At 35.5% G+C, this 24,689-nt stretch overlaps 1 protein-coding gene across 6 annotated transcripts in view; it reads right to left on the bottom strand.

Annotated features, from left to right (window-relative positions):
- Positions 1–24,689, bottom strand: part of ADGRG6 (adhesion G protein-coupled receptor G6) — a 134,654-nt gene that overhangs the window by 66,824 nt on the left and 43,141 nt on the right. For all 6 annotated transcript variants that reach the window (XM_070417804.1, XM_070417805.1, XM_070417806.1 and 3 more), the window contains exon 3: positions 2,029–2,370. In XM_070417804.1, the coding sequence (XP_070273905.1) occupies positions 2,029–2,370 (342 nt within the window). The remainder of the gene's footprint in view (positions 1–2,028; positions 2,371–24,689) is intronic.

The following is a 24,689-nucleotide window of genomic DNA, read 5'->3' as shown; positions in this document are numbered from 1 at the left end:
AGCAATAAAAAATCCCACCCATTTAAACTCTAATCATGGTTGGATATCACACTTAAATCTTTGAGGTACAACCAGCCAAGTTAATAACAAGTATATTTCTTCATCCCTGAACTGAAAGAAAAAAAATAATTAAAAAACTACTGGTTTCAAGAAAGCTCAATTCATATGTAAGACTTTTAAAAAATGTTAGTTTTCAAATAATTTCTAAATATAATAACTAATAGTTCTATTTTTCATTAACAATTGCCTTTCTCCTCTTCAGACACCCCATATCCTACTCATGTCCCCCATCACAAGGGGATTTCAGGAATGAAGGAAAAGACACTGCCATTGAGGAGAGGGAGTCTAGTAACACAACAAACAAAACTGTAATTTGAAGCACTATTTCCTTTACATTTGAGCTGGTTTGTGAGGAATAGTAAGAGGCAGTGGTTCAAAGGGCAGACGATGGAGCTCCCTATCCCAGCCCTTCCACTGTGCTGTGTGCCCTTGGACAAGTTATTCACATTGTTCTACCCTTGTCTTTTTATCTGCAAAATGAAGGACCATGGCGCCTATTACACAGGTGGTCAATAGGAATTAATTAAGTTAATGCCTGCAAAGCACTAGGGCAATGCCTGTGCCATATCAATCTATAGCTAGTACTGATTACTAATGCAGATTACTTTTATGATATGCATAATAAATTCAAAATAACATAAATTAGCCTCGTCTTCCTGTGACATATGTGAAATGAAGAAATAATACAATGTATTTTAGCCCGATGCTAATATAATAGACACTGTGAAATATCATCAACTGATTTAAGAGGGAAGCAGCTCTCTTCAAAAATACTGCTTAATACTGGTTTCAAATGAACACTACTTTGAATATACTTTAATATACACCAAGAATAGGTTGATGGTAAGAAACATCACTTTATATAAATATTTTAGTTAAAAATCCATGATGGAATTTAATAGAATTGTAGATTTTAGTCTACTTTTTAAATATAAAACAGTTCACAGGTCTATTTACCCAATGGGATCTTATGCAATATGAACCCAGTATTCTACATATGTTGTTAAAATATGGAGAAAGGAGCAAGCATGTCCATCAATATCTTATTAGTGGTTATGGCTGAGGGGGGTATATCAATAGGTATTTGTAATTTGATCCTTTCTATTTTCAAATTTCCTATAATATTTTATCATTTTAAAAACATTATTCGAAGAATTAAAGCATGTGTTTCAATTAACCACATATCTGTCAATTACAAACAGCAAATAGCCTTGCCACCAAAAACACAATTTATAATGATGACTTATTTTCATTGTAGTGCCTTTCTTTTTTTTTTTCTTTCCTTGATACATGATATCTACTTAAGAAGCTCAAGATAAAAAATAGTATAACTACATCTCACAGTTTTGAAGCTTGCATTCTTCTTAAGCAACGATGGGTTTTAGAAAGAACAGAATTATTTAAATGTTAAGACATGCCAGAATCTGGGAAATGTATTTGATAAAAATGTATTTTCTTTCCTTCAATTGCCATTTTTCAAGAGGCTTTCCTCAGTTTATGTTGTTTATTAGTAGTAAGTAATAAATAGCTCTTTTAAAAATTTTAAATTCTATGCTAATTTTTATATTTATCCCCTAGCATAGTTCCTTAAAAGGCAACATCTTAAAAGCCTAAAAGAAAATGATTTATAAATAGGAATGTTTTAAGCATTCAGTAGAGAGATGTTAAAATTACAGATTTTAATTATTAGCTGTGGAAAATCTACTGTCTTCCAAGCAGCCTTTATATGTTCTGCATGTAAACAATATGAAGGAATTCAGCTCTACTACAAGCAGATCTTTTTGGATATGCTAGCTATCTATTGCTAGTGAGAATACTCAGAGAATATTAACAACTTCCTGCCCTTATATTCTAATCCTAATCATTCACATTCACATAAAAGAGCATAAGTCTGGCTTCTGGTTCTGTGTTTATTGTAGAACATGTTAAATGAAAGCAGAAGGTTGGCACTGTCTTTGGTTTACATACCTCTGATGTAGCTGGCATTGAAACCTTTCTTCTGGATGCTAAAGTCACTTGAAAAGGACACAAGCATCTCATTTGCACTTGAGTTGAACGATAGGCCTTTGGCAGTTGCTCCACAAAATTTCTTCTGGCTCTCTCCATTATCAAGGGATAATGAGTCATAAATGCAATTGGGCGCTTCTTCAATGTCAAAGTCATTAAACGTTATCTGAATGATATAGCCAGCGGGGGCTCGGAGGGTCCACATGCAATACTGGGCGTTAGGGTAGTCGTTAGGGTAGCATGGAGAAGTAAAGGTACCGGAAGGGTTGGATAGCACAAGCCTGCAGTTGGCACATCCCCACACTGTTGGCCAGACAAAAAAGAGACAAGAGAGAAGGGCTAGGATCAGAGGCCGTACAATAATCCAAGAATACCACATGCTGGGGACAAACAGTAAACATTTTAAAATACCAAAACATAATCATGAATATTAAAAGGGAAATAAAACCATCTCAGGGGAAAAGAAGCAACAAAAATAAACCAATAAACATCAAAAAGTGAAAAGAAAAATACATATTCTAGAGCAATTATTCTTAAACTGGTATGTGTGTGGGGGGGGGGGGGGCGGGCATGTACTCTGAGAATCTGATGAAAGGTATGGGAAATGTTTCTAGTAAAATGCACCTTTGGCCTACATTTTTAGGAGTGCATGAGGCCTCAGGAGGCAACAACAGATTTCACAAAGCTTCACTGAGCGTAGGTAAGAATCTCTATTCTAGATAGTAATTGAACTGGGTTCGAAGGGGCTACAGAACCAGAAAGGTAGAACTCAATATTATAAACCATGGGTATAAAGGAAGAGAAACACTTAGGAAGTAAATGTTTAAAAAGAAAGCAACCAGAGGTGGAATTGCTGGGTCATAAGGTAGTTCTATTTTTAATTTTTTGAGGAACCGCCATACTATTTCCCATAGTGGCTGTACCAATTTGCATTTCAACCAAAAGGCAGGTAGGGCACTCTGGTTCTTATCAATAGACGGTTGCAAAAAGAAAATGCAGTGCACACATGCAGTGGAATATTACTCAGCCATAAGAAAGAACATAATCTTTCCATTTTCAACAACATGAATGGACTTAGAGGGTATTATGCTAAGGAAAATAAGTTAGACAGAGAAATATAAATACCACATGATTTCACTTATATGTGGAATCTAAAGAGAAAAATAAACACTACAGAAGCAGACTCACTGATATAGAGAATAAACTGAGGGTTGCCAGATGGGAGGGGATATAGGGCTCAGTGTAAAAGGTGAAGGGATTAAGAAGTACAAATCGGTAGTTACAGGGATGTAAGATACAGCATAGGGAATACAGTTAATAATATTGTAATAACTATGAATGGTAAAAGGTGAGCACTAGAATTACTGGAGTATCACTTCCTAAATCGTAGGTCTACCCAATATGCTGTACACCTAAAACTAATATAATACTGAATGTCAACTGTAATTGAAAAAAAAGAAAAAAGAGAGAGAAAATATCCAATACAAAAAATAAACAGGTTATCTTCTGGTAGACTGTATTTTTTCTAGAATTCAAATAAATAGCATCACTTGTGTGAAATATTTATAGTTTTGAAAATAGTTTCATTTACCACAGTTTGTAATGATATACTTGTGTGATTATCTTATTTATGCATACATTCAGTAAATATTTATTGAGTGCCTGTTATATACCAGGCACTATTGTAAATAGTATATACCAATGAACAGGAAAGAGGAAGTCTCTGAAGGATTATTACATATCATATCCGTTTTGGATCCAAAGGCAAACAAATACTATAATGACACATGGTAGTAAGACGTAAATGTAAAGCAATCAATTATTTCTCAATTATGATTTATCCAAGCTCTGGCTTCCAGGTAGAACCAGAAATCAAGGTCTACTGTTATCCCAATGCCTTTGCAATTAATATTCATACTAATTTTAAATATTTGCATAAATGTAGGCCATAATTCCATTTATCCAACATTCTGGATAAAGTAATTGCCATAAAACTGACACAGAAATTTTCAAACAATAAAGTACTTTCCACTATGATAATGGAAATCACTCTACATGATGTTCCTCCCTTTTTCACAGAATTGAGTAGAATGAAGATGCAATAGCTTTTCTTGAAAATGATAGTCATAACAAATATTATTCCCTATATAGTGATATATTCAAGGATGTATATGTTATGCTGCTCAGATTACCTTTTGCTTTTTTCTTTTCCCTGTAGCCACCTTGTGTCATGCACTGTTTTTGTATCATGCACTGCCTTGCCAACTCTGCTCCCCATCTATTCTTGCTAACTTGCCCTCTCTTAGCTCTGCCTCCCTAAATCTCCAACATCTTGTACAGGCCCAAAGATAGCCAGGAGAAAGCAATTTATGATCATCAAGTGATCTCCAAATGCCTTCTCTCATCCATCCCTGGACCACAGAGCTCCTCTCCCTTGTAGCACTATTCAGAGCAGCGTGAGATTATTTGCCTACTGTCTGTCTTCTCCTGCTAGTCTCTAAATTCAACAAGCAGAAAGTATGTACTGTCATATTCACCATCTTACTCCTTATAGCATCCCTGACACATGGAAGACCTTTGATGAAACTGATAAAAGTTATGAAAAAATAGTTTAAATGAATGAGAAAATGCCTAAATTAAAAATGACTTAATATATGAACCTAATTCAAACAATGTCTAAGTCTAAAAAAAGATAAAGGGTGTGTGAGCTCTGGAGTATCTCTTTAGATGGGGCTTGGGGTTCAATTATTTCACCTCCAGCACGGGACCCAGATGACTGGGCTTTTCTGATAAGGCTAGCTTACTGTTACTGTACCTTAGGCTCAGGAGAAAGAAATAATTTAACACTAATATATCCAGTAATATGCACTGAAGATTAAAAAGAAAAGCAGCCCAGCCAGCATGGCTCAGTGGTTGAGTGTCAACCTATGACCCAGGAGATCACGGTTCGATTCCCAGTCAGGGCACAGGCGTAGGTTGCAGGCTGCCCAGTGGGGAGCATTCAGGAGGCAGAAGATCAATGGTTCTCTCTCATCATTGATGTTTCTATCTCTCTCTCCCTCTCCCTTCCTTTCTGGAATCAATAAAAATGTATTTTTAAAAAAACAGAAAGGAAAATAAATTATTGTCTTTGTGTCATCCCAGCATGGATGCAGGCAGTATCATTTATCCAAAAAGAGATGCCATTCCATGTATCCAAGACCCAAGTAATATTCATGATATCCTTTATCATGATATATGATTCTTGCCAAATTCTTCCCTCAGAATTGAATGAAAGATACAAGAAAATTCAATTTGACTAAAAACACTGACTATGTAATTTTGAACAAGTTCACCTTTCTGTGCCTCAGTTTCACCAACTTTATACAGGTGGTAGTAACAGCACCTGTCTCCTAGGGTTATTGGGAGGACTAGAAGGGTTAACACTGTGAAGTTCTGGGAGCTTTACAGGAATAGTTAGCACTATATCAGTGTTGGCTATTATTCATCATTACTATAACACACAATATGTGCATCAATAACTTAAGAGAGGAAATAGCACCCCACCTTGCTAGCATCTCTTTTTCTCCGAGGCACTCAGTGGGATAAAAAAGAGAAAGAAGAAACACCCATAACGTCCATTTAAAAAACAACAGTTAAAGCATCCGTTTCCGTGATTCTCATCTCCAATTGCTAGACAGAATTTAGAGATAGTGCTACTAAATAGTGATTATCTTAATTGGGTTAAATGTCAATTAAAGTAAACACAGTATTGTCATGTTCATTATCTTTACAGATCAATTCACATTAAGGGGCTCTCACATATATTACCTCATTTGATATCATAATAACCCTGAGAAATAGTTCCACCTCCATCTTCAAATGAAACAAATAAAGCTAATATAGATTACATAATTTGCCCAAATTACATATCAAATTCATAGCAGGACCAAGAGTCAAACCAGCTCTTCTGAAACTAAGTCTATCGTCTTTCTAGGAGGGAATAAAAGGTGCCACTTTAAAAAAACACAAAAGACATAGTAAAGGGGTAAAGGGGTAAGCCCAAGTACCCTTTTAAGAGACAATATTTTTCAATGGGCAATTTCGTAAACATAGTACAATCACACCCAAATTAATATGTTTTAAGAGGCTAATTGTGAAATATTTTTTAGTAAAGAATGTTAGACAATCTAAAACATAGTGCTTAGGATTTTCTCATTTGGAGAAATCAAATGTCACTACTAAATGATTCCTATACTATGAGCTAATTAAGAAATTAATTTGTTCTCTCTTAAAGGCAGGGCTACTACATCTCCTAAAAGATGGCTACTGAAGTACCCATTGAATGAATCTGTGGGTGACCAGAGTTAATATATTTTCTAAAAACTACCCAACTCAAGTCCTGCTTCATTTGGCTCAGTTGGTTGGGGTTGTCCTGTGCACCAAAAGGTTGCAGGTTCAATTCCAGGTCAGGGCACATGACTGAATTGTAGGCTCAATCCCCGGTGAGGGGTGTGCAGGAGGCAACCAATTGATGTTTCACTGTTCTCTCCCCCCCGCCCCCCCGCCCTTCTTCTCTGTCTAAAAATCAATAAAAAATATTTTTAAAGAGCTACCCAAATCAAAACATCTGGTTCCAGATGTTCTAAAAAACAGATACAGTGGGGCCTTGACTTACGAGTTTAATTCGTTCTGAGACCGAGCTCGTTAAGGAGCTCGTTAACTCAAATTACTCTGTCAACTCAATGCAAAAAATCTGCCCGGAGAAAGCTGGTATCTCAAAAAACTCGTTAGTCGGAACACTCCTAAATCAAGGCCCCACTGTATAGTAACATATTTATAATTTATAAAAGCAAAGTTTTCAGGTAATTTAAACAAAACAAATTTCACCTTCGGTGCTTGCCTATGCTTGTGGATGTTTGACAATAATCTACTCATACATACTTTTACAAAATTTTATTTTTCAAAGGAACTCAAACCTAAAATGGAAAATCTCCCAGTCATGCCAAAGCCTATCTTAATTTATAAACATTTAAATATAGATTCAATAACCATTATCTTATGGGGGTTTTTTTAATCTCAGAAATTTGAATTTCTACTCCACTCTTGATCCAAATACTTCTCTGTAAATAAAATATGAAGTACTTTAAAATTTTACAAAAACAGGAGTTTCAGAACCCAGGAGCTAAATCTAGAGATCAATTTTAGCTACTTTCAACACAGATCTGTAGATGGAATAATTGTTTTTCCTATACTGTGTTAAATGCTGAACAAGGTGAATGCATTCAAATTAAATTTTGTTCTTTGGTTGAATTTCTGTGAAATTTCACTAATGAATTTGTTGGAAAAACTAGCCAGTGAAAATCATTTTCAGAAAATTTAGCTTAAGTTGCAGGCTCAGCTTGCATCTATTTAAAGTCCTTTTTTGAATGATCAATGTGACTATATTTAATTCCAATGAATGAAAAGTCTGTTAGTTGCTTAAAACAGTTTAAAATATTTAGCAGCTTTGATGGTTTCTGAAGATTAAACCTAATGGCCAGCAGTTGATAATTCTAGGGCCAATTCTAATGCCTAAATCATTACAAAATCAGGACAGCCACACACCAACTCTCCAGATCAAGTAAAATGCTGCCAGATATAACTTCGTTAAAATGTAAAATAAAAATAAAACTTTAGATACTGGAATGTATTAAATGAGTGATAATATACAGTACTGAACAACTTCATCAAAGTAAATTTAAACTTAAGTGATTTCTGGCCTACATGCAGATTATTTCAAGATGGCAAGGAATCTGGAGGCAATCTGGCTGTGAATTTGCAATTCACAACAAATCTGTGATTCTGCTAATGTGATAGACTTGGCAAGTATCCCCCTCTCCCTTACCTCTCTTCCTCAAGCTCTGCACTCAAAAGTAGCATCTCCATGTTGGGAGGGTCGCTCCTAGACCAGGGCTACATCGGTCATTCCAATCTCCGGCTATGACTTTCAGCAGCCAAGCAAGGATATCAGTTTATTCCCAAAACAGGTTTCCCCAGAGTTAACCAGAAAATTGTTTGATTTCCCTCTGTAATGTTTCCAGCTCAAAATATTCTTTGGAAGCACCATGAATATAAGGCTACCACTTACTTCAATCACTTCAATAAAGCTTGATATAGCTAGAAAATTAACAAGAAGCTGAATTAAAGTTTCCTTGATGAGGCACCTTTAAGCTTGACACTTTTTTGAATCTTCAAAGAAATTCACATGCACCACACCCTCAAACACATTTCTATCTTCATAAGATTGTTAATGTTTAAACTTTGAGTCCTGTCTTTCCATAATCAGCTTAGCATGGAACATTCCATACGTAAGGGCAAAGGTAATACTTTTGGAAGATCCAAACAAGTTAACTGTTGTAAATCCATGTAGAGTCAGCTTATTACATTGATATATACCCATTGCAAGGGGATTAAAAACACAAGCACATGTGTGGGCATATGCACCCACACCCACACACATTTTCATGGGAAACTTCCTTCTTAAGCAGGTGAGTCTTTCGCCAGTATTTATAGAAGAGAAAATCTAAAGGCAATGCATAACTTAAAACAACCTAATCTGCCTGGACTATCACTTACTCTACCTTCTGGTTAATATATTCAAGTCTCTTATCCCCTTCCATATTACTATACCGTAACCACCCCCACCCCCTCCAAAAAACACACTCCTTGTTAACCCAGCCACGGATCTTCTTGCTGTCTCATGCATAGGCTTTTGAGCACTACTGAAAAGAATTAACAAAATATTGGACATTATTTATACTAAAGAATTCACAAAGTATTGGGTATTATTATACTTAAAAGGCTTCTAATTTTATCTCACTCACCCTCAGCAACATTCAATGCTTCTGAACTTTCCGTGATTCTTTACTCTCTACCCATAGTTCCTACCTCCTCCTTTTTCTCCTCCGGCCCTCACTCTGCCCTCTTTGAGAATCCCCACTACTCCACTTGTCCTTAAATCCTTGCTATTCCAAGTCTGGCCCTTAGATCAACAGCATCAGCAGCAGCATCACCTGTTGGGAGCGTGGTCAGCATGCAAAAATCACCCAGACCTACTATTCAAAATCCGTATTTTAACAAGATTCTCTGGTGATTCATAAGCACATTAAAATCTGAGAAATGCTCCTTTAAATAACAACATACAACAGAAGCTATTCACAGTCTCCATACATACACCTTTTCCCAAGCAGATGTGCTCTTCCCACATCTCCTGCAGTCATATTTATATCATGACCTCTGGCTACCCAATCAGATTCTCTCTTTGAGAATTTGTTGCTTTTGTGTGTGTGTTTACCAGTAATCTTCACCCGAGGATATTTTTCCATTGATTTTTAGAGAGAGTGGAAAAGAGAGGGAAAGACAGAGAGAAATATTGATGTGAGAGAAACACATCGATTGGTTGCCTCCTGCACGCACCCCGACCAGGGCCTGGGCCGGGGAGGAGCCTGCAACAGAGGTACATGCCCTTGACCAGAATCAAACCCGAGATCCTTAGGTCTGCAGGCTGACGCTCTATCCACTGAGCAAAACTAGCTAGGGCTCTCTTTGAGAATTTGAAGTCAGAAACACAGATAATTTACTCAGAGAATGGTGAACAATGGGATGGTGAAATTACATAAATTCAGAGGTGACAGATGCCTTGGCTACTTGCAAAGGGCATGGATGGGCAGACAACAAAGGATGAAAGCAAGAGAAAAATGTACAGGACAGAGAGATGAGAAGAAACAGACCTTTGGGAAACACAGGCTTCAATTCTAGTCATTTCACGACCAGTAATCAACAGGAGGAGCTGTTCTTTGTAGCTTGTCTTGGGAATCTATGACAAGAACTCTTACTATACCTGCCAGGCCACTTCTTGACTTGATTCAGCTTTAGTGAGTTTCTGTTCCTTACAACCAGGTATGCTTCAAGCTCATAATTTTTGGGGCTCTACTCACTCTTTAGTGCTCTCTCTACACTCATTCTCTCTGGGTGATTTCATACAAACCCAGGCCTTCATTATGTCCAAATACTGATGACATACATGTTCTACTGAGCACCACACCCACACTTGTGAATGTCAACTCGACATCTCCACTTGGATATCCCATAGATCCCGCAATTCAAATATCAGTCCTCAAGTAATTTGTTTTTATACACTTCACAGTTGTTAGTAGCATGAGAATCATCCAAGCTAGAACTCTGAATAGCCTTTCTCTCTTCCTTCTTCAACAACATTTCAAAGAGTTTCTCAAGGGTTATGATACTTATTTTATTCATGGTTATGTAATTTATTTCCTCATCTCATTCCCATGGCCACTTAGTTTAAGGTTCTCATCTTTTCTCTCTTGGACAAAAAGCTCAGTAACTAGTCTCCCTGTCAGTAGTCTTGTTACCTCCAACCCAACCACCACATCACTACAAGAAACATCTATGAAAATGAAAATGAAAATCTACAGGTATGTTTTCTGTAACTCAAAATCTGCTCTGGGACCCAAAAAGACAAGCTTCTTTGAATAACACATACAGTACTCCATATCTGCCTTTCATACTTTCTAACTCATCTCTTACCATCCCCACATCCATTCACTCAATAAATACTTATTAAGCATCTATGTGCCTGACACTATAATGGACAAGATATAATCTCTGACTTCAAGGAATGTATAGGTTAGTGCAAATACAGATACAGAAGTAGTGATAATATAATGTGAAAATTGCTAGATAGAACAGATAGATGAGTGTGATAATATAGGTTTAGATTCCATAGAAATGGTACCATTTCTAACAGATGAGAAAAAAACTGGAACCTAAAAATGCAGCATAAAAGTGGGCCAATAAAAAGGGAAGGCAGAGGAGAAAAATATAAGAGTGTTCTGGGCAGTAGCGTCAGCAGATGCAGGTGAGAGAGATCACAGATTGTTTAAACAACTTAAGAGTTCAATTTAGTTGAAGCATAGTGTGCAAAGTGGGGAAAATAAGAGATAAAAATTAGGTCCTTGCAGGATTTTGCAAACCATGCTAAAGAAAACAAAAACATATTTAGAGCAATAGTGAAAGTAAAAAGGTTTTAATTATGGGAAAGCAAAATAATCAAATTTGTGTTTAGCACAGATATTTTTATAACTCTCACCCTTTTACACATAAACAACACAAAACTACCAGTGACCAAAGGCCCTTGCAGCCTAACTCAAAGGACTTCAAAGATGACAAGAAGAAAGACAAAAGACAGCAAGCCACCATGATAGCTTGTTTGTGGAAAGCAAATAGCTGTCAGGGGTGGGAAGATTAATCTACAAGCACTCCCTGAAGCAAAGCCTAACTGTTGATGGTAAAACATAAAAGCAGCAAAGTGACCAACCTAGAGTTGATCGAAGATCTATCTTACTTTGATCTTACATGTTTTATTACCCTAAAAAAAATGAGGAAACTATAAAAAACACTCACCTAGTGTTCATGCCACTTGGGAATCTCACAGAAAATCTTTCTATATGGATCATCTAGGCAACATTGCAGAATAAAATTTGTTTTTGTTGGCATTAACTAGGAAAATATTGTTAAATATTACCAACATAAAAGAAATTGTCTTAGCCTAGTAAAAGCTAATTATAGTTCTAATACCCATGAAGGTAATGATGTAATTACTGACTAAATAGTGCATTACTAACTTTTTGAGCACATGAGCTATCCATATAAAGTACTAGGCTATACTTGGCTTATGGTAAGATGCTAAAAAATACTAGTTTTTAGGGGGAAAATCGGAGGTATCTATAATACTATCAACAATAAAAATATACTTAAAAATATTAGTTTTTAGTGTTGTGATTATGATTTTTATTTAATAGCAGAGCATGTTAGTCATATTTCAGTTTGTTCATTCACTCATTCATTCATTTATTCATTCAATTTTCTGGGCCCCTACTTCCATTCATTTTCAGTTTTCTTTTAGTTGTCTTCACCTATGGTTACCAGAGGGTGAGGAGGGGAGGTATGAGTAAAACAAATTTGAAAAGTCAGTCAAGGCTATTGCTTCCAATTTATTCCATGTTATGTGGTACAGGTGAAGAACCTGAAATTAATAGCTAGAACAAGTTTTGGTTTTAAAAACTTGCCCTCCCAACAGGTTGGGAGAATATATTGGAAAGAAGATGGCAGTAGCAGGATAAGTGTGCATCTTAGCTCAAATTTTCCAAATAAGCCTTTAATTTGAGGGTAATAAAAACCCACTCAGGTTTGTACACAGAAATGGAAGCAGTTTAAATAGTCAAGGTTTGGAGTACAGCAAATTATAGATGCAACTGGCATAATTTTGTCCCTTTAAGGAATGCTTTTTTATGTTAACATCATAGTAATAAGAAAGGACTGATGTAAAATTTCCATAATATAGGTTTTAAAAAAATAAAAATATTTTCTCAGTAAAATTTTCCCTAATATAAACAGCTTGTTAAAATATGTTGTCCAGTTGCCTTAAGTTTATTCATTGCTAGAATTACGTTACTTTTCAAAATATTTACATAATGTTAAAACCATATAATGTTAAAATATGCACATGTTTGCACATAGATCTCGAGTATATTACTGTATGAAAGCGAGAGAGATTGTCTTAAGTTTTTTTCAACAAACTCTAAAATTGAAATTTGAAAAGATTTCTTCTATACTAACGCCTTTCTATCTAAGTCACATAATCTAGTTTGTAAAGAATATTTTTGTTATTATCTCAAAAAGAGTCATTGTGGCAAGGACAGTGTGCTTATAAAGCTGAACCAGACACCCTCTCAAGATCTTTTCCAAATCTAAAAGTATGCCTTTCTGGTATTTCCTTTAAAATTTGAATATAAGCCATATAAACGTATAAAATATATTGTCCACAATATGAAGAGAGGGAGTGAAATAAAAATAACAACAGTAATTCTGAGTAGCATGTAGTAATTCCTTTGTACCAGATGAGAGCAGAGTCAATTGCCTTCCTCTTAGGAGAGCCGTGTTTTTGTGACTATCTGGCTGCATTACAAGTGGATCCCAGTGGGTTCCAGTCTTGGCTCTTCCATCAACCAATCATATGACTCTGAGCTTGTCCCAAGGCATTGAGGCCTTGGTTTCCGCATCTGAAAGAAAAGTCTGTTTTGGTTCTAAAACCCTAGTGTGGGTGATAGACTCAGGTCCTTACACACAGGAGCTTTAATTGTTCCCTTTTCTAGGAAGAAGCTTCCAGAAGAGTCATAAAGATATCTGTCACTTCCCTAAGGAAAAGAGTGTGCCAATGTATAGCTCGCAAGATCATGAGACAAGAGGGTCTTTCTGTGTAGTCATGAACCTCAGCCTGTTTGTGTTCATTTGTCCACTTTGGGGCCACCAGTCAGCCAATACAGATTGAATGAAATTAGAGCTAATGGTCAGCAAACATCCTGGCTTCTGGGATATATTCCTACTCCTCAAGAAAATTTCCACATCTTGCTAACAGTCCTGATTGTGCTATTTTGAATACTGCTGGCTTAGAATTATAGAGCAAGCTGTGACAGATTGTGAAGATTTAGTGTGTGGTTACATCAGGAAAAAAAAATCACCTCCTTTCCACCTAATGGTGCTGCTTTAGTATTCTTGATGCCTACCAGCTTACTTTACAAAAAAAAAAGTTGGCTTCTATCAAGTTAACACACCTATTGAGAAGCGAGGCTGAATTCTGGCTTGGCACACCACGGCCAAAATGTTTATCTAATTTCAAATTGCACTGGGTTGGGGAATGAGGTGATGTAGGTGCTAACCCCGTAGAACCGCTGGCAGGCTGAGCACATCCGGGCAGCTCAATCGGCATCTCCACATTTAACCTGCTTCACCTCTGCCCCAGGGTCCTCCACATCAATCACAAGTCTGCAGCAAAAACACATTTTAAAAAGTTCACAAAGTTCACCAAACTTTATAATTATAAGTTTCCAGGATAGTATAAAAATCGCCTGGCTTACTGTCTTCTTTCAGCCAGTTCTATTTTTAAAGTTCACAAAATGGGAGAGTGACTTGTTATAGGTGGGTGCCTAAGGTCACACCTGCAGGCAAGCCTGCAAGAAGGCCAAGCCACCGAAAGGAGGTGGGCTGGGTGGCCTACAGAACAAACCGTGTAGCTTGTTTCCTGCTGAAAGCGCAGACCTGGGAACAGAAGTTTGTCAGTGTCCCAGAGGTCTGAGCTGGGTCAAACCTCACTGTCGCTGGAGGCTGCCTGTATCTGCTTCCTCACTGTTGGGGAGCTGGATGATCATTAGAAATTTCTATAAACTAGTTTCTATGCTCTGGGAGGAAGAGAAGTGTTATTTTAACATACAGATTCCTTTCATGATCCCAGTGAGAACATGAAGTAGGGAAGTTTTGTAGGGTACTACCTAAGAAGTTATTTTGAAATAATAATAGGTGTCAATCTATTCTGGCCCAATACAAGCTACATAACACATAGTTTAGTCACCCCAATCTTCATCAAAATAACACTAATGAATAGGCATACTGAAATCACATAAGGAGATCCATCTTACAGGGAAATTGAAAGAGAATTTTCAAACAATGGTAATTTGGGATCCAATATGAATACAGAGCTTTAGACACACATATGTCATTTTCCCAGGGAAGGGTTTATGAGAAGACTACATAATATTTTGGCATCAAATCTCAACTAAGAAAAGATGAGAAACTTTAGGCTTTTGGGTTCTTTGAAAGCTATTTGCTAAGATAATTTGAATTGAATCACTACTCAGAGAAATCAAAATGGTTTTCTTCTCCCTCCAATATAACCAGCTGCCTTTCAGTTTTTAGGATGAGGAAGACCTTAGGCCAGGGGTGGGCAAACTTTTTGACTCGAGGGCCACAATGGGTTCTTAAACTGGACCGGAGGGCCAGAACAAAAGCATGGATGGAGTGTTTGTGTGAACTAATATAAATTCAAAGTAAACATCATTACATAAAAGGGTACGGTCTTTTTTTTTTTTTTTTAGTTTTATTCATTTCAAACGGGCCGGATCTGGCCAGCGGGCCGTAGTTTGCCCACGGCTGCCTTAGGCATTGTTCTGAAGGACCCGGCCAATGCGGCACTGTCCCAGCTGAAAGGACTGCTGCTAGCCTCCCTATGCCAAATAGGCAAAAAATGTTAATCAAATTTTAATAGAAGTTAGTATTTGCTTATAAAATGATGTTAATAGTTAATATATGTGTATAATTTTGCCTGAAAGGAATTGTTTCTTTTAAGTTACCAAAATATTTTTTCTCTAACACATCATTTTATGGATATTAGTTTATGATGTTTTACAAATTTCTATGAAACGAAGTCATGATTCCAAAGCAGGCAATGCAGATGACATTCCTTGCTCTCTATCTGTCTTACAACAAACATAGTAAGAAATATATTTATGACCAAAAAAGACAACAAACAGAAATATATGTATAACATTGAACTTAAAACACAGTCCAAAGCTCTTGGCCAAAACATAAAAGAGAATGTTCGAAGTGACTGTGAGACTTGATGTATAGCTGACAAAGTGAGGACCTTGTCTGGCCATTACCCACTCAGACACAGCGAAGGCCCCCTTTCACAAAAGTCGCGAAAAGCAGAACCTTAAAAGAGACCCTCTCTTGTTACTTCTGTTTACTATACTTAAACACTGGTTCACAGGAGAGCTGAAAATTAAACACCTATAGTTCACAGAAGCTCTTTTGGACACAAATCTAAGTTTCCAATTGAACTGGCTTCGGAGCTGCTCCAACGCCAACATCTTTACAGCTGCTCTCAGCATGTAAACCCCCCATACACTTGACTGGAAATAGCACATTGCCTGGCTGGAACTTTCTGCACAGCACTTCAGTGAAAGACACTACTGTCCTCTCAAGCACATTATTCAACAATTAGATTGGGGCTGCTGAAGCAGGAGACAAAGGCAGCACTATACACTCGCTAGTTCTATCAATTTGCTTCATGACATCATTTTTAGGTACGGCCTTTCAATTCACAGTTTGATTTTTTCTTTTTACATGACTTCAAGTGATATAGAAGCCATGCATAATGATGCGCATCTACCTCCTGGGGTACACTCTTTTCATAAATATAAAAAAAGGCTTTCGTTAGAAAATCTCATATGTTAGTATATCAAAACCATTACTAAAGGCAAATTTTAATATTAGTGAAATTTTAATGAAAAAAGTGTATCAAGCCCTGCCCAGTTTGGCTCAGTGGATAGAGCATCGGCCTGTGGTCTAAAGGGTCCTGGGTTCGATTCCGGTCAAGGGCATGTACCTTGGTTGCGGGCACATCCCCAATGGGGGGTATGCAGGAGGCAGCTGATCGATGTCTCTCTCATCGATGTTTCTAACTCTCTATCCCTATCCCTCTCTGTAAAAAATCAATAAAACATGTTTTAAAAAATCTAGATAAAAAAATATATATATATCAAATTATTCTCCACCTTGGTATAAATCCAAGTAATACTAATGTGCTGATTCTTTTGCTGTCTTTAGTGAATTAAATATTTTTTTAAAGAAAAGATGATGCCAATGTTCAGTTGATTTGACCCAGGATTTTAGGGGAAGGCTGGAAGGAAACATTCTACACTAAGAATCTTTGATATGATTGTGATTAAATTACTGTTAGATATAATTGCAATAGCATGATGGCAGATTAAACTATCTCATTCTCCTCTTGGCCTCCTTTGATAACTGATGATAAGAAACTCAGAAGAGTAAAATAAAATACATTTTAGACATAGCTTGGGTAGGAGCCCTTTGCTGTCTGCTTCCTCTTTGATTCTTTGGGTTATATCCAATAAAAATGGAAGTAGAGAGGGAAAAAAATATAGATATCTCTAAGATGACCCATTTATCTTGAGTTCATATTTTGACATTGTGTAATGTCAGTACACAAAGTTACAGACTTCCTTCTTCCCACATAGAAAAAGGTTTGGGTGGTGTTTTGTTCCTTTTTTTCTTTATTTTGGTGGTGTTGGGAGTGGAGACCCGAAAATCCTGGGTACACCCTCTGAAGTTTAAGACTATTTTCCTTGGCACTTTTCACCTAGTTTTATTTCCTTGCCAGATACTTTTTCTCAATTAAAACCAAAAATTCATAAGATGGGCCAGGCTAAAAAAAAAATTAAAGAATAAAAAAGGGATGAGTTCCACATGTATATACATAACATGTATACCTTCTGGATTCATATCATATATATGTAGACAATGTCCCTAAATGTCCAGTGTTACACATGGCAAAGACTCACCACTCAAATACCAAGAAATTGAGGAAAAAGGACAAACATATATACACACGAATGAACTTCAAAATGTATATAACATTGACATACATAATGTTACATATATTTATATATATTTATTTCATGATAATCTTTTTAAGTAATCAGGATTTTTACATGGTAGAAGAACATCAAGTTGTTTGTTTCTTCCTAGTCATGATAAAAGTTGAACTGAATTCCATTCTAAGCTGAGATTATGTTTGATTTCATATAATATGTTTGCATCACTCTAGTCAATCTCTACTCACTCAGCACATACTATGTATAAGGCACGCATCATAAGTACTAAAGAGAAAATGATTTAGCTTCTGGAAAAACAAGAAGCCACAGCAGAGGTGCCATAAACTTCCTGACATAGAAGGGTTCTTATACTTAAGGCCAGTCTTTGACTTATGCATTGTTTCATCTTGAAGCACCTGGATCTCTGTCATAAATAACATTAAATAGGATATTACTGCTTATAGAAACTTTCTAGTTCACCCACTTCATGCCCCTCATCTTTTGCAGATGTTGGAGCTAAGGCCCAGGGATACCAACTAATATGCCTGAGATACCAAATGATGTGCCCCAGAGAACACTCTGAATTAAAATAAAAATGAGAATCATTTCTGTTTCCCAACTATGGTAAATGCAAAATTTCTCAATGTGCATGTTTATACTAAATTTAAGCATAGAAAATAAATTTTAGAGAGCCTAAGGTGTCTCAAGTCATATATAAATTAAATTCTTATAACAACCTCACAAAAATATAGTACTACCACTACTTTATTGATGAGAAAACTAAGATTTCCATACATAATTTTAATGCATTACTTTGCTGTGTCATCTAGTCTATATACTTATGATAGTCAGGGATTACATATAACTTGGTTTATTCAATAATTACAAGCTAAATCTATTTCTAATGGTGGTAAGAGTAAATATAGATGGTCACAGTATTAATTATGACAATTATTAATCTTCACATTTTCTCTACAATCAAAGTATTTTAAGGAATCTTAGAGTTTATATAGTCCACTCCACCATCTTTCTTACTGTAAAAAGAAGCAACATGAAAAATCATGAGCTTTAGAGGCAGGGATACTTGCCATTTGTGTATGATCTTGGGCAAGTATTCAATTTCTTTAAACCTCTGTTCCTTTTTAGAAAAGGAAAGACATCACCTCCTTTTTTGTGTGGGTACTACATGGAGTAAGAAAACACTATATGAAGTGCCTTATACAATGCTGACAAGAGTATAGTCATTTGGTTACTGGTGGTCTAATTTGGGTCCGTCATCAATTCAAACAAAGACTGCAGCCATGAAATCAAGAGAAGGCTGAGACTCAAAAGGAGAGTAATGGAAGAACTAGGAAAGATCACCAGAAGCAAAAATGTTATTACAAACCAAGGCTACACTCTTGTATTCCAAAATTACTATGTATGGATATGAAAGTTATATAGTGAAGAAGACTGAGAGGAAAAAAATGGATTCATTTGAAATATGGTGTTGGAGGAGAGCTGTATGGATAGCCTGGACCACCAGAAAGATGATCAAGTGGGCCCTAGACAAATATAGCCTGAAACATCACTGGAGGCCAAAATAACAAAACTGATGTTGTCCTAACTATGGGCACATTATGAGAAGGCAGGGTTCTTTGTAAAACACTATAATGCTGGAAAAAAAAATAGAAGGCTGCAGTAAAAGAGGAAGACCAAGTGTGAGATGGATTGACTCCATAAAAGAAGCCATATGCGTGAGTCTATAGGAGCTGAGCAGAGCTGCTGAGACAGGACATGGTGGACCTCACTGGCTAGATGCCCCTTCAGCACTGTACTCATTCTCTCAGCTGAGGTTAGGTACTGACAGCTCACAGTTGAGTCTCCCTCAGGAGATGGCTGTCAGCTGATTTGGAGACACCTCACTCAAAGTCATGCTCACTTCCTGGGGTAGCCCCCATCTAGTGGCTGACCAAAATAGGGGTATAGTGCCCAACTCCCTCTCCCTAACCTAGAATTCTGAAAAGCATCCCAGCTCCACAGCTGCCTGTGGTATCTGCTAAGGTGATTACAGTGACTGTGCCGAAGTCCAACTTCTCTCTCTACTCTATTCTTCCTTCACTTTCCCACAAGTTTTGATTAAGGATAACTCCCTGATAAACCTCCTACATGCTAATCTCGGTCTTAGAATTTGAGTCACAGGAACTCTACCTGCAACATTTGGTCATTTCATTGTCTTATGCTTGATGAAACAATAGGCATTGAAGATGTTCAGTAAAGAATACTCCATTCAAAGTGAAGTGATAGAGTAGAAAAATACTTAAGTCACAAACTAGGTATATTGGGTCACTATTTAATATCTCAGCTTTAAGTTCCCTATTTTAGTTCTCTCTTTAGGCCAAGAAAAAAAATTACCTGTATTGAAAAAGATCAACAATTTTATTTCATCAACTCCCAATCAATTCACAGACCCAAGATGACTAATTTAAAGATTATGATGTTTTTCTTAACAAATGTGGAATGCAGAAATTCCAGACTAATCTAACCAAGTGAAAATTAATTAAATAATTCATTGTAGAGTACGAATCAAAGCATATTTTTGATAAGTAAAATTACCTATATTACCAATAAGACTGAAAGTAAATTTTAGGTAACCAGTTATTTTGTGTCTATGAACTCTGAATATCTCACAAGAAAACTTTATGATTAAGTATTTTTTTTTATCATGTCTTATGAATTTATTGAAGTATAGAAAGAAAGATAGTTACTAAAGTGTACTTTTGTATTCACACTCAAGTAGCTGATGCTTTCAAATGATGTTAGGAATAAACAGAGGAGGGGTACTTTTAAATAAGGGATTAGAAATACTATCCTATTTTTCCCAAGTCAAAGATACACATTGTTTCTGCTGGAAAAATAACCTATCTCATGCCTATATCTAAATTTGCTTCTTCCATTTGATCTTATAACATTTGATGTAGAGTCTAATTATAAGAAGGCTTGGCTGATGAAAGCTGAAGTTTCATATTCCCTTTGATGTATCCTCTAGAGGGTTTAACAAACACCATTTTAAAAATATACTGTACTAGAACATAAACCTATCAGTCATCTTTGTTTTTTATTGAATTTCTGGTAAGCGGGTGGTGTGATGGTTCTCAAAACCTTAATTCCACCACTCCATTACCATGTAGCTAATGGGCTCAGAAAAATCCAACCACAAAAACATAATCACAGTAGTTCTCTGTAAAGAGGTACCTGAAACCTTGTTGATTACGACACTTAAAATGTTCCCTGTGAAGGTCAAATTCAAAACATATTTATGAAAAATAAACCTTTATGTTTAGATTTTAAACCTGTTGGCCAGAAAAAACATGGTAGTTTGGTCCAGAATAAAAAAAAAAAAGCTAACATAAGATTCTGGGAGAATATTTAGCTACTTTATTTAAATACAAACTCTTGTCAGTACTTGGGACTTATGAGGAAGTGTTTCCTGGGAATTTAGAAATCAAGTTGTTCCTTAAAGTGTTAAATTTTAACTATTTTGCCTTGATACCAACAGACATAGTCATCTTAGAAAAAGACACTATTTCTGAGTGAGACTTGACTGTTACTCAGAAATACATTGAATATGATAAAATAAAAATCTAAGAACTCAATGGTAGTACCTATCTAAGGACTGTACTGGGCAAAAAAAAAAAAAAATAATAATCCTAGAAAATAGCCCAGTGTTCTCCTGCCACCAATAAGATCAAGCATCTCATGAAACCAATACACAAAGCTCATTTGGATTGATAGGGTTAAAACTGTATTCATTCCAACCTTCTAATTCATGCTCAGATCATTGTTTAGTTTCCTAAGTAGGTGGACCATCTACTCTTCTAGTTCCTCTGACATATATTACTCATTATATATCAATAAATTGGCTCATTAAAAGTGGGTTTCTCAAGTAGAGCAATATTGCCATAACAATGATGGAAACAGGGGTAATATTGAAAATATTTAATAGCCCATAACAATTAGGACCTGGACCCTGACCAATCAGAGTAGATGCTGGCCATTAAAAAGAGCTGAATATGAGTTCTAACTGTGAGATTTCTGTACTTCCCTTTACCTGGAAGTAAACTTTCAATTCCTTATTTAACACTTTTCTTCCCTCTTATAATGGGAAGTCTATGAGCATGGGGACTGTCTTATTTACCACTGTATCTCCAAAACCTAGTATAATTCCTGGCCTTGGCCCTGAGAATGAATGAATGAGCAAGTGAATGAACAAGTGAATAAACAAACTAACCAATATTAGCTTGGATAAACCTATCTTTAAAAGATGGATACATTTTTACAATGGGTTCAAGTCAAACTTCTGAGCCTTCAAGGTGAGGGTTACACCAATTCACAAAGGCAAGGAGTAGCCTTCACTGAAGTCTCATGGGAAACAATTTTAGCAGCCTCCCTACAGGCAGCCACTATCCTGACCCAGCTCTGGAGACACCATGGTACTTTCTCCACAGAACCTACAGGGAGATTAGCAATATAAGGAAACAACTTTACAATCTTTGTCATCTGAACATAAATCTAAGACAAACAACAAACTAATTTAATGGATTAAGATAATAAGCCAATTCTGCCACAATTTTTAGTCTGACCAGTAGTTACAAGTTTGATTTTTAAAACAGTCACTTGAATCATGTAATAGCATAACTTCCCTTTTCGATTCATTATGCTTTAGCCTCAAGCTATTAGCCATATTGCCACTGGGAAAAATGCATTTCTAGTTGATGGAATTATTTGATCATAAATTCACATGAAACATGAAATGGCATCATCTTAGAGGGTTATATTCAGAACATGCTGGGGGGGATAATTGTGATATTCTCTTTCCTTTCCTTTTTCATGTCAAAAACACCCACTAAAAATCCATGTATTTAACTGACATGTAAACCAGAAATACTATTTTTGAATTTAGACATAGTTGATCATGATGTGAAAAAGATTTCTCACCAAAAGAGCAGAGGTTTAATACAGTGTTTAATTTTATATTTACAAACAAAACTTTTGCTCAGATTTTCATTATGTATATGATGTTTATAGTGAACCGCCAACAAGTATAAGCAGAACAGCCTTCACTGTGGCTGCCAACAAATACTAAGGTATTTTTTCAAGTTATGTACATTTCCCCCTAGCCCAGTTCTTAATTGAAAACTAAAGCAAAATTAGGGACAATTTCATTTTTCCACCAAAAACTGTAGCAAATATTTTTTCCTCCTTTGCTATTCTGTAGGAAATCTTTCAGTCATGAAAAGCTTTTAAAATGAGTATTTCTCAAATCTCTTTTGACTTCATAATTGATAATATTTTACAATCCAATTATTGAATGCCCCATAATTCTAATATTTATTTGAGCTGGTTTGACTCTTAGTTCTCCTATGCTCTGGACTCATGTACCAGGAATTACTAAAATGGGAATAGAATAAGTTCATTTCCTAGTATCCCCATCATCTAAAGGGAGTTTCAAATGTCCTGTAGTCATCAATCTATTTTATTACAAGACAACTTGATAATTATAATTCTAGACTCATAATGAATATATTAGATTTGTTAAAAGTAGCATGTGTGCCTGTGTGTGTAGCTCCTCTATGCATCCTTTCCATTAAATCTTACCTACCAATTATTGCCTAACATAGAATGAAAGCAAAAGCTTTCTCTTAAAATATAGTTTTAAAACACTCAGCTACTTTAACAAAAGGTTTTAGAGGAGGCAATACCTCCTAATATATCTCAGAGTATCAAATGTTCAAAGAAAACATCAGTTAACTAGTTAATAGTAAAAGTTATTAGACTATTTAGAGCCTCAGAAATTTCCTTTCTGTGAGAACTTTTTAAATATCCTTCTTCACTATTTAAAATATATTTGTAAATGCCAAGTTAATATTGAACACATCTAAAAGATAACTGTCATGCCTTTTAAGATTAGATTTTTTAATGTACTATAGACATGACCTAGGATAGCTCTGTGTGTTGTGCTAAAGCTCATGTAAAATATTCAGAAGGTATTGACAAAGCATTTCAAATACCCTTTTACTATAAAGTTATAGTATAAAGAAAAACTTGTTAGATACTTTCTTTTCAAGTATGTTTTTCTTTTAGAAATTTGAGTTAATGTAATCTTTTTCTTATCACTAATACTTTGGAAACAAAACAATCAGTGACACCATCTAGAGAAGTCTCCCCCCCACACACACACACATTTCACAGTAATAAATCCAGAATAATAAATCATGTGTTAGCATGTAAGCTAGATCTTTCTGACTTTTCTCTGAACTTCAGTATTCCAATGAAAAGAAAAATCCAGTAGGAACTGTAGCTATTGTTCAGAGGTATCTTTCATACATTTCAGTTAGCATTTAGATAAACTTTAGAAACAGGAATTCAGTGCCATAAATTTCAAGTACTAATGAAGTTTACCAAATACAACACTATGCTTAGGACTAGGGTTTCAATCCAGGCGAACACATATTGAAAACTTCCGTTTTTTTTTGAATTTTGTTTCCTTTGCCAGATAACTTACATAAAATGTCTTGAATTTTTGTACTATATTAAAATAAAAAATAAAACTGAACTGTAAACTTTCATGTCTTTGGATGTGGTCTCTAAAAGTTATAGATGATTCATTATCATGCTTGAAAACTAAATGTATTTCCCAAATTGGGTGACTCTTGCCCTCTTCTTCAATGGTACTTAAAATATTAAAACTATATTGTTCAAATATAAAAATTCATAATTTAAAATCTATAATTTCACAATCTCAGATAAAACCTTAACTTGTATATAATAAAAATATGTACCTCTAAAAACTTTACCTTTGTCTCTTTCATAGAAAAATTTCACTAGTGAGATTATGAGGGGGGAAAAAGCAATTTAAAATAAAGAGTAAATAAATATCCTTAGTCAAAGATGCTGATAACCCTTATTTGTATTAAAAGTAACAAATATAATTTGTTTTTATAAAAGTTATTAAAAGTAGAATTTATATTTGCTTAAAGATATTTCAGTATCTCTGTTATTAAATTTTTTAAAAGTATGTTATTTTTTAGTTCCAAGTGCACTCTTTATTCCAAATAACCAGGATTTAGTTAAGTTCTTCATGAATATGGCATTTATTTAGGTATTACTAAAATTGTTAGATAACAACATAGAAAATGAATTTTATATAATTGTCAAAAACATCTCATTTTGTAAAATATATAAGAAATAAATATCATAGACAGATATTTAAATTTTTACCTAGTTTAATATAATAAATCCACTCATGCGTATATAGAAGTCATGTTGGGGTGCATATAAAAGTAACAATTCATGAGTTAATCAGAA

This window comes from Myotis yumanensis, unplaced genomic scaffold (genome assembly GCF_028538775.1).
Source record: "Myotis yumanensis isolate MYYU_CA2020_CCGP unplaced genomic scaffold, mMyoYum1.0.hap1 SCAF_6, whole genome shotgun sequence".
Classification (NCBI taxonomy): Eukaryota; Metazoa; Chordata; class Mammalia; order Chiroptera; family Vespertilionidae; genus Myotis; species Myotis yumanensis.
This window is presented reverse-complemented; position numbering and strand designations above follow the sequence as displayed.